We start from the raw sequence: 12,261 nt of genomic DNA, 5'->3' as shown, positions 1-12,261 counted from the left end.
GCTTCTGGAGATGAATATATTTTACATAGTATTTGAATTCATTTCTTTAAATATATTTTATTCAATTTAATTTTATGTGCACGTTAATGTTTTCTTTTTAAAGAAGTGTATTATAAAATTTAACTCTGAAGTAATACTCTGTTACCATTTTAAACAAAATGAGAATAAGAGTGATAATTTTTTTTATTTGTTGAAAGATGATAAAGTGAAACTTGCTGTGTATGTAATCAAATGGTAAAACATTAAAGTAAATGTGCAGTATACATGAATAATTTCAGAAAGTATCTGCCAATTGTTTGCTCAATATTGCTATTTTCCCTATTACATTATCTGAATGATACTATGCTTTTTCTCTTACCCTATTTATTTCTGTATTGTCTCAAGCCACTATGAAATAACATTTACATTTTTAATGGCTCTATCAAGCAACAACAGATGAATAATAATTCATATTTTACTATTTTTTTGATAGTATTTTACATAAAAGTATTTTACAATAGTGTAGCTATCTTTTTCCATTTTGGTGTAGATATACAGTCGGTTGTGCCCTAAATTTATTTGATGGGATGAAAATGTTGATAACATAGCATGTTTTCTCACTGAATATCTATGCNGTAACTTAGATTCTTCTGTAAAATTTAATTTTTTTTAAATCATATTTAAAAAATTAAATTGTATTTATATCAATAAAAATACATAGATTACTATTAAGTTTTCTCATTGGTATGAACTCTTATCGTGTATACTCAGAAAATTCTGCTTTTCTCTGGTTCTGATCCAATACTGAGTAGTTTAATGAGTATGATAAATTTATTTTTACAAACCAGGGAAATTAATGTATTTTACTTTAGCATTTTTAAATAATGCAAGTGTTCCATTACATTTCAGTTGCAAACTAATAATGGAGAATAAAGTTGAAATTACTGTATATAAGAGTAACAATGGAAATTTTACATACCCATGTTTGGAAGATTACATTTCAGTATCTGTTGTCAGGTTTGCACTTTCCTTAGGATATAATCAATTTAATAAATTAAATGGCAATAAAAACTAATTTTATCAAAACACCATGCTATTTAAGTTAGTTGAGTTTTTTAATTTATAGTAATCTCCATCTATATAAAATTAACACTTAAATGACAAAGTGCTTATTTTTCCTTTCATGGACTAGAAAAAATCTTCATTTAGTCTTTTATAAACAACTTATTGTAAACATACACTACAATAATTTATTGTATAAAAATTAGAAATTTTAAAAGAAGAAAGATATTATATTTACAGAAATATAATTAACAATGAAATAAATATTCATAATAATGTAAAAAAATTGTTATACCATAAATAAATTTCAAAACCATTCTATTTATTCAATGTCATTTCACTGTTAATGCCTAGTAAAGATACTTCAAAACATCTTTTCAAAATTTTAAAATAGATTCTCTCTCTAAGATTCTCTAATAAAAAGAGAACTTTGGAGAGAATTAAAAAACTTATTTAAAATTTGAATTTATTAGTTTCACTAATGACATTAATAATCTTTTGACTCTGATCATTGAAAAAATAGTCAACAAACATTACATAATTTTAATGACAACAACTTGACAGCAATTTCCTAAAACAGACTACACATATAAAGTTTACTTGATAAGGTTAACTTTATCTAAGAGATTTTAAGTTCAGATTTTTTATTAATAAATAAGTGTTTAGGGCTTAAAACTGTGATATTTTTTCATTTTCAATCATTCTTTTAAGTTCAGCTTCTAAATTAGCTCTTTTTTCAACATGTGCTTCTCTGACATTTCGTGGAATTTTTCTTCGATAATTTGTATCTGACATTACTTTATTTAATTTTTCTAATTCTTTTTGGATCTTTTCTCTTTTCTTTCTTCTTGATAATATTTGTTCTTCTTCTGATGAACTTTGAAGTTCCATCAAAATAGTCATTTGGTTATTATACAGTCTGGAAACCCAATTGCGATCTTTCATTTGTAAACAGTCTTCATCTTTACCAAATTGGAAATTTAATGATTGTAAAGCACATAATGTACTTAAAAGAGTTTTAAAAGGTTCCAGATTTTGAAATAAATTATTATTTTTCACATTAATTACAATAACAGGTTTATTATGAGACATTCCATAAAAAGATTTCATTGATCGTATAGCATGGGTTAATTCTAAAACAGTTTTAAATGTATCATCCAGTTCTTCATTTCTCCATACACCCCATTCCTTCATATTAGGATATGGTGCTATGCAGACACTTTCTTCCCAATCCCATTCCAATATTGTAGCTAAACGCTGATATAATTCTTCTGAAAGGAATGGCATGAAGGGACTAATCAAACGAATAAAAGTTTCCACACAGTTAAACATAATGTCACATATTTTGGAAACTTCATTTTGTTGATCTGAATAAATTAATGGCTTAACACTCTCAATATAGATATCACAAAATTCTTGGATCCAGAATTTCTGAATTGCACTTGCTCCATGGTTTAAATTATACTTTTCAAAACAGTCATTACAAATTTCAACTACATTAGCTAAGCGACTTAAAATCCATTTATCAACATCATTTAATGTATGCTTCTCTGATAACTGTTCTGGCAAAAAATCATGATTATATTTTTCTAATGTCTTGCAAAAAAATCTTGTGCCCTGCCAAATTTTATTACAAAAATTTCGACAACTTCGAATATGTTTAATGTCTATATTAATTCTTTCTGATTTAAAATTATGTAGTAACAATGCAAAGCGAAGACCATCAGTACCACATTCGGGAATCCCATTTGGAAAATTTTCTTCTTGGCCCTGAAGTGAAAGATTTAGCTCCTCATCAGTTAAATAACCTAATCTATGGGATTCCTTTACAACTTCTTTTAATTTTTTTAGTGTTGCTCCGTGTATAATGTCCATAGGATCAATAACGTTTCCTAAAGATTTACTCATTTTCCTGCCTAAGCTATCACATAAAATACCATGAAAAATAATATTTTCAAATGGAAGCTTTCCAGTAAAATGTTCTCCTAACATAACCATTCTTGCAACCCAATAAAAAATAATATCATGTCCTGTCTCCATTAAACTAAGTGGATAAAAATCTGACTGTAACTTATCTGGCCACCCATGAACAGAAAGAGGAATTAATGCTGAAGAAAACCATGTATCTAATACATCTTCATCCTGTTTAACTGTGAGGTTTGACTTCTCAGTATCCAATTTTTTGGATCCTTCCATAGCTGCAATTTCTTCATTTTGTGCAGCTATCCATACTTTCTTACCTTCAGAGAGATTCTGAACAAGATATGCTGGTATTTGATGTCCCCACCATATTTGTCTAGATATACACCAATCTTGAATATTTTTAAGCCATTCTTGCCATATAATTTTATATCTTTCTGGTATAAATTTAATATTTCCATTTTCAGCAGCTTGGCTTGCTTTTTTGGACATTTCTGAACAATTCAAATACCATTGATCTTTTAACCGAGGTTCAATTATATCACCTGATCTACTGCATATAGGAATAGTAGTAGCATGATCTGTATTTCCATGATAGAGTTCCTTTTCTTTTAATGCTTCACGAATTAACTTCCTAGCTACAAATCTAGGTAATCCTCTAAACTGCCCATAGTTTTCTTTAATTTTTCCACTATCATCAAAGATTTCATGAAACGGAAGATTATATTTTTCAGCTATTTCAAAATCAAATTCACTATGTGCAGGTGTCACTTTTAATGCTCCTGTTCCAAATGAAATATTAACAGAATCATCAGATATAATTGGAATATTTTCTCCAGTGAATGGATGAGTTGCTAATTTTCCAATAAAATTATGATATCGACTATCTTGTGAATGAACCGCAATAGCTGTATCACCTAACATAGTTTCTAATCTTGTAGTTGATACTATAATATGTTCATTGCTATTCATAATTGGATATGCAAATCTATCAATTATACCAAATTCCACTGGCTCATTCATTCCTGGTATAGACAACATTGTTCTACCATTCAGAGTCAGATGTTCTACTTCAAAATCTGCAATTGCAGATTGTAAGATACAAGACCAGTGAACAAATCTTTCTTTTCTGTAAATAAGACCTTGGTTAAATAATTTAATAAAAGCTTCTCTCACAGCTTTTGACATATTTGAATCCATCGTAAAGACAGATCTATCAAAATCTAACATGGATCCAAGCTTGTAAAACTGTTCATGAATCTTATTGATCTTCTCATCTTTCCAATTATGTATTTCTTTTAAAAATTCTTCTTTTCCAACTTCATGTCTAGATTGTTTTCTTTCATTAAAAAGCTTTTTTTCTACCACAACTTGTGTGGCGATACCTGCATGATCACAACCTGGTATCCAAAGTACTTTATTACCAAGCATGCGATTCCATCTTATAATAGTATCCTGTATTGCAATAGTAAGTGCATGACCAAGATGAAGTGGTCCAGTAATATTAGGAGGTGGTATTACCATAGAGAATACTTTTGATTCATTTTTACTCAGCAGAGGATCATCGGGTTTAAAGTATTTTTGTTTTTGCCACCATTCGTACCACATTGATTCAACCAGTTTTGGATCATATGCTGAAGGTAATCTACCAGAAACATCTTTTACACTTAATTTTTTTAACTTTTTAGTATTTTGTAAATGAATCGTACTGGTACAAAGTCTGTTAATTCGAAACGCAGTAAAATATATTAAACAAGAAGATTTTTTGGACACTTTAAGCATTTTTAAAAATTCAAAAGGATCTTTATATTAAATACTTTATTATTAAAAGATGTTTAACATAAATAAAGCTCGACATTACCTCCATGACAACACATGTTTCTCTTGAACTAATNGCTGCATGGACACTGTTATGTTTTAAAGTTGCTCTTCCCTTCTATTTTGACATTTTAACCAATTAGTGCTTTTGTAATGACATTAGAGAAAGCAGCAGAAAATATGAATGTACATGCATTAATGTTGATGAGACACTTTTTGGACAAGAAAACTGTTTTATTAGACTTAATTAAAGCTTGCTAGCAACAGAGTAAAAGGCATATGACATAAATTCAATAAATAGGAAAAAACACTCGTGGCAGAAAATTCATAAAGAATTTTTGTCATTTATAAGAAAATCTCAAAGTATAGGACAGTTGAAAGATTGACACTAATTGATACTTTGTAAAATGTTTCTGCATAAAATGTAATATGTGTTTGTTATATATAAACTTCTTACTAATAGAGTCTAACTTGAGGTTTTATTTGCAGTTTTTGATTTGAAGATTAGACTGCCTCTAATCAAAAACTTGTTTCTGTAATTATATGGTTAAATATTGTATATTTATTTAAATGGAGTTGTATTTTCCTTAACTGAATTATCATCATCATAATTTTTTAATTAGTAATCTAGTAATTAGATCTATGTATAAATTCTGCACATACCTAACAAACCAGCAAGAAAATTATACACAAAGTGCAAACATTTTCTCCCTTGTTAAATGGGTATTGTTAGGCAAACAAACTGCTGAGAAGACACTGGGGATTGCGGAACCTGGGGTGTATGACGTAAGAAGAGAGGAGGGAGGTTTACATTTCTTATAACAGTTTCATATAACATTTCTTATAACATTTCCAGGCAGTGGGTAAGGAATCAACATTGTGATAGTTTATGGCTGCATTATGGCAGGTGGTCTTGTAAATTTTCACTTGTTCCAAATGTTTAAGGACATATGGTTTAGATTCATTATGTCTCGGGAAGTCTACCTGGATGCCAGGGTTTTAATACCTTTTGTCTAATATTAACCAATTGTAAAGTAGCAGTTATTAACCTATGTATAAACTGATTTAATCCAAGATAATTAGTCAAAAAAATTTTATATCTATTCATCTGCTTCTGGAGATGAATATATTTTACATAGTATTTGAATTCATTTCTTTAAATATATTTTATTCAATTTAATTTTATGTGCACGTTAATGTTTTCTTTTTAAAGAAGTGTATTATAAAATTTAACTCTGAAGTAATACTCTGTTACCATTTTAAACAAAATGAGAATAAGAGTGATAATTTTTTTTATTTGTTGAAAGATGATAAAGTGAAACTTGCTGTGTATGTAATCAAATGGTAAAACATTAAAGTAAATGTGCAGTATACATGAATAATTTCAGAAAGTATCTGCCAATTGTTTGCTCAATATTGCTATTTTCCCTATTACATTATCTGAATGATACTGTGCTTTTTCTCTTACCCTATTTATTTCTGTATTGTCTCAAGCCACTATGAAATAACATTTACATTTTTAATGGCTCTATCAAGCAACAACAGATGAATAATAATTCATATTTTACTATTTTTTTGATAGTATTTTACATAAAAGTATTTTACAATAGTGTAGCTATCTTTTTCCATTTTGGTGTAGATATACAGTCGGTTGTGCCCTAAATTTATTTGATGGGATGAAAATGTTGATAACATAGCATGTTTTCTCACTGAATATCTATGCTATATTTTATCTTAGAATTTTTAAAATTTATTAAATATCTTAATATAATTAAGTAAATAATTTATAACATAAATATATTTTTAAAATATTTGTATTTTTATAATTTACTATTAGGAGCAATTTGATTGGTCCACATGACAATGCAGAAAGAATTATTGATAAAACTTCTATTGAATCATATGTCTCAGGATCAGCTTTGTATCAAGTAAATAATTAGAGAAAATTTTTAAAGTATTATTTATTTTTGCATTCTAAATATTTTAATGTAATTAAATGACTAATGTAGAAATTCTAAAGTAAGAAAAATAGTATAGAATTTATTTTAGTAATTATTTTCAGTTGTGTATTAAGTAAATATTTACCTTTTCAAATAGGTGGAAGATATTTTAAGTAATGAAAGCAGAGATACAGTTTTTGATATTTTCAATCAGTCATTATCTGATACAATATGTTGCCACAATTTCGACCAATTTTCTAATCAATCACTTACTAATGAAGTGAATTTTACAGAAAATTCTCAGGTAAGATAAAAATTTTTTTTTTTGTGTTGCAAATATTCAAAAGTGATGATTTATAACAAGGCTTCTTAAACTTTTTTTATTCACGACCCCGTTTATGATTGTGATTTTTTTTGTGACCCAAAAAATATAAAATAAAGATATATATACAGATTTGCAAAAACAATAATAGTGTACTACCACAGTTCATTCTTGTGTTACAATGGAACAGAGACAACGGAAAAATGACAACACTACACTAGTTCACACTACAATCATTGTTGCTGAATCATTGTCTTGCTGCACCAGAAGTGACACAAAACACAACTCATGAAACCTATGATACAAAACCTGCCATTTTCAAACTCTCATGAATTATTTTCACTATTTTGCATTAAAATCTTGCGACCCCAAGATTTCGCTAAGCAACCCCAAATGGGATCACGACCCATAGTTTAAGAAGCCCTGATCTATAATAATTATGAAAAATTAAGATTGTTTTCTTTATTTTAAAAGAATTGTTTTCTTTATTTTATTTAAAAGAAATTATTTATTTCTTTATTTTCTTTATTTTTGTATTAAAATTTATGAAGGATAAGGTGTAGATATTATAACAAATTAATGTGTAGAATATTTATAAATGAATTTGTGTTAAACAAAAATATTATTTTTAAGTATTTAATGTTTGAACTGAAACTTCAAATTTAATTCAGTCAGTAATTATTTTAGGATATTATGTAAATAATAGTAATTGAACCCTTTTTTTGCAAAAACAATATATGTCAAAATCCATACTGTTGAAAAAATTGGAAAAAAATAATTTCTATTAATTTCCATTGCACATGGTCATCTCTTGTTCCCATTTGCCAAAACAGTGAGCTATTCTGAGGCTTTTGGTTTATTTCCAAAATATTGCCTTTGACAGGACCCAAGAAAAATTAAATTCTTGGTAACTGACTTAAGCTGTTCTTTTCAGAAACTTGACTCTCATAATTCTTTTTGCATGAAAAAGTTTGCATGTATCATTTCTGAGTCCTTGCTGTCCCAGCTGTTGTCTTCCTTTTCAATGTCCACACATTGTTTATCACCTGCAAAACTTGACAAACTTTTGTAGAACTACTTATTCTCTGCCTACTACAGGAAAGCTGACTATTTCAGCAGTCCACAAGTTTCTTGTCCGGTATAGGAATTGGATCATTGTAGGCTTGTGGCAATGTCAACTTATTGATCCACTTCTTTCAGCTTCTAATAAGAATATTTTTGTTTGGTCCAGAATGTTTGTCACGTATTTGAACAGCCTCTTCATCTTCAGTGACTTTTATAATCCTTGCTGATTTAAGATTCAACTTTTACTTGATAAATGGGTGATATTTGAATACCTTCAATCAGGAACCATGACAAATTTTTCTATTTCTTTCCTTTTGTGGTTTGTGTGGCTAAAACCATGAACTTTTGCTTCTCAAATAATTTCCTCTTCTTTCTTGGTTACAAACACTCATCAATATTGGACATTTTCAAATGATGTTGAGGCTACTGTGATTCAGAATACCTTTCAATGTAGTTGTTCATCTTGTAAGTCAACCTTTATCACAAAAACAGTAACTGTCAGAGACATCTGCTGTTTTTGTGAATAAATCTTGATGTTATCTGTTGATGTGTGGTTTTTGTAAAATCTCAAAATCTTTCATGTGGAATATTTCTGTTGGCATTAACTGTTGTTGCATAATATTTCATGTGCAAATCATCCATCATTAGAATTGCCAGATGCAATAAAAACCCATTTTCAACTAACTTTGACATATGATTTTCAAAAAAGGCCTCAATTACCTAAATTAATTGCTACAAAGTTCACTCTAACTTCAGCACCGGAGCAAAATCCTCACTTTCCTGAACCTGTTACTGGTGCATAACACGTATAAGAAATATAAGTGGGTGACAAACGTTTTCGAACTATCTTGCAGTTCTTCCTCAGGTCAACTAGCTTAAGAATGCTTCCGAACGGAGCGTGTGGAATTCGACGGAATTGAGTGTCATTTTGACGAAGTCAGTTTTGCTTGACGTGGTCATGAGCTGGTCGAGGTAGCCATGGGTCGACATCCAGAAGGAACTGCCAGGCCAGCGACAGATTTAGCTCCTCCTTCCAGTTGACGCACGTGGCTACTTGGCCTGTTTTGTAAATGGCTATGGATTCTAGCCATTTAAGGTGGTACTGATGGGGTGTGCTGATGATGACTGTAGCTCTGTCAAAGTGCGCCTTGACATCTGGATCGGATGCATACGTAGCAAGTGCAGTGGTGAACCACCCATGCTGGATATCTGCTCGGTGTTCCCTTACATGGGTACTTAGGGAACACTTGGTAGAACTGATGTATAATAAGTCCTTGCCCCACCTGTTGTCTTTCAGTGGAATGGAATAAACACAGGGAAGCCTGGTGTGATCTGGAGGGTCTTTTTTATTATGTAGGATATCGAAAATCATGGGACATCTCCTGTACGCTATCTGTTCCCGATGCTTGCTGGCTGTCTGTGTATGTACTGCTCTAAGATACGGGTTAAACGTGATGGGAACACGTGGGGAACTGTGAGGTTTCTGGTTGGCATTACCACTCGTGGTGGAGGTGTGTTCCAAGCGTTGGTGTTGCTTGAGTACATGGTTCAGAGGATAGCAACAGAACATGAGTACCCGACCCTGGCATGCCATTTACTCGAGCAAACTTGCTTATTCAGCTGTATTAAAGGCACTTTACCTTACACTGTGCCCAATGTTTACAAAAAGTAATGAAAATAATTTCGAAATTTTTCAGTTTGATTATTTTCTTTTGAATTTGACAGTTCACTTATCTTGTATTTTATTTAGAATATTTCTAAGGTTAATTAATTTTTTATATATATAATTAAAGTGATTGAAAGTAATTTTCTTGATTAAAAACAGCATCACATTTAAAAGTGTTAATTTATTTTAGTATTAGATTATATTAAATAGATTTATTTAAATATTAAAATTTGCTGTTAATATTTATATATTAAACATAATATTTTATCATTTCTCTTGCAGCCATATCATATTAACAGTGATAAATATAATGACTTCAAATCAGAAATGAGGAAATTTCAGTTGAATAAAGTGTGGCCTGATCAGCTAGATATTTTAGCAGGCCCACTTTTGGAGGATGATGATGATTGTTATAGTGAAAATAATTCATCAACTTGTGGATCAGAAACAAATAAGGTAACAGATACCAAAACAAATGGTGAAACAGCTTTAATTTTGAATAGTGCTATGACAGCTGGGATTGTACAGTTTGGGATTGACAGAAAAATGTTTCATATTGATAGTATTGATTATAAAAATGATAAAATACATATATATAACAAAAGTTCTGAGTTGGGTAGGATAATCAAACTATCAAGAGTTGAAGATGATGATGAAGAAATTGATATTGTAACTGTAGATGACGATAATAATATTAAAGACAATTCTCAATCTTGTATGATATTGAAAAGCAATAATAATGAACAAAAACTAATCAGTCAGGAAAGTAGAACTTTGCCAATAAATACATTTAACAACAAAACTTCTAATAAAGATGATTTAGAAAATAATAGGATTGATGAAAATGAACAGTCTTTATATGATTCTGAAAAAAGTAATGAAACAGGTAAAAGCCGTAAATTTTCATACGTTTTATATTTGAATTTATTGTAAATTTTAAAAAATTCTGAACTTTAGTTCTTGTAGCACCAGATTTAAATAGTCTCTTAGAACAGTTTGAAGCTACACAAGGCAAGTTAATATTTTTATTCTTATTTTATTTAACTGATGTAGATTCATTATTACTTATATCAGAAATTGTTATTATTATTATTTATCTTCAGTATTGAAAGATAAATGTTATATTAATGTGTAGAATATTTATAAATGAATTTGTGTTAAACAAAAATATTATTTTTAAGTATTTAATGTTTGAACTGAAACTTCAAATTTAATTCAGTCAGTAATTATTTTAGGATATTATGTAAATAATAGTAATTGAACCCTTTTTTTGCAAAAACAATATATGTCAAAATCCATACTGTTGAAAAAATTGGAAAAAAATAATTTCTATTAATTTCCATTGCACATGGTCATCTCTTGTTCCCATTTGCCAAAACAGTGAGCTATTCTGAGGCTTTTGGTTTATTTCCAAAATATTGCCTTTGACAGGACCCAAGAAAAATTAAATTCTTGGTAACTGACTTAAGCTGTTCTTTTCAGAAACTTGACTCTCATAATTCTTTTTGCATGAAAAAGTTTGCATGTATCATTTCTGAGTCCTTGCTGTCCCAGCTGTTGTCTTCCTTTTCAATGTCCACACATTGTTTATCACCTGCAAAACTTGACAAACTTTTGTAGAACTACTTATTCTCTGCCTACTACAGGAAAGCTGACTATTTCAGCAGTCCACAAGTTTCTTGTCCGGTATAGGAATTGGATCATTGTAGGCTTGTGGCAATGTCAACTTATTGATCCACTTCTTTCAGCTTCTAATAAGAATATTTTTGTTTGGTCCAGAATGTTTGTCACGTATTTGAACAGCCTCTTCATCTTCAGTGACTTTTATAATCCTTGCTGATTTAAGATTCAACTTTTACTTGATAAATGGGTGATATTTGAATACCTTCAATCAGGAACCATGACAAATTTTTCTATTTCTTTCCTTTTGTGGTTTGTGTGGCTAAAACCATGAACTTTTGCTTCTCAAATAATTTCCTCTTCTTTCTTGGTTACAAACACTCATCAATATTGGACATTTTCAAATGATGTTGAGGCTACTGTGATTCAGAATACCTTTCAATGTAGTTGTTCATCTTGTAAGTCAACCTTTATCACAAAAACAGTAACTGTCAGAGACATCTGCTGTTTTTGTGAATAAATCTTGATGTTATCTGTTGATGTGTGGTTTTTGTAAAATCTCAAAATCTTTCATGTGGAATATTTCTGTTGGCATTAACTGTTGTTGCATAATATTTCATGTGCAAATCATCCATCATTAGAATTGCCAGATGCAATAAAAACCCATTTTCAACTAACTTTGACATATGATTTTCAAAAAAGGCCTCAATTACCTAAATTAATTGCTACAAAGTTCACTCTAACTTCAGCACCGGAGCAAAATCCTCACTTTCCTGAACCTGTTACTGGTGCATAACACGTATAAGAAATATAAGTGGGTGACAAACGTTTTCGAACTATCTTGCAGTTCTTCCTCAGGTCAACTAGCT

The 12,261-nt window shown here is 29.8% G+C and overlaps 1 protein-coding gene across 1 annotated transcript; it reads right to left on the bottom strand.

The window, feature by feature from the left end:
• Positions 1-620: 620 nt before the first annotated feature.
• LOC111636471 (valine--tRNA ligase-like) lies at positions 621-4,845 on the bottom strand. Its single transcript, XM_023381730.1, has one exon. The coding sequence runs from the start codon at positions 4,741-4,743 to the stop codon at positions 1,711-1,713; it is 3,033 nt and encodes a 1,010-aa protein (XP_023237498.1). The 5' UTR covers positions 4,744-4,845; the 3' UTR covers positions 621-1,710.
• Between the last annotated feature and the right edge of the window lie 7,416 nt (positions 4,846-12,261).

Source organism: Centruroides sculpturatus, unplaced genomic scaffold (genome assembly GCF_000671375.1).
Source record: "Centruroides sculpturatus isolate CEXI.00-Female unplaced genomic scaffold, Cexi_2.0 scaffold964, whole genome shotgun sequence".
Classification (NCBI taxonomy): domain Eukaryota; kingdom Metazoa; phylum Arthropoda; class Arachnida; order Scorpiones; family Buthidae; genus Centruroides; species Centruroides sculpturatus.
This window is presented reverse-complemented; position numbering and strand designations above follow the sequence as displayed.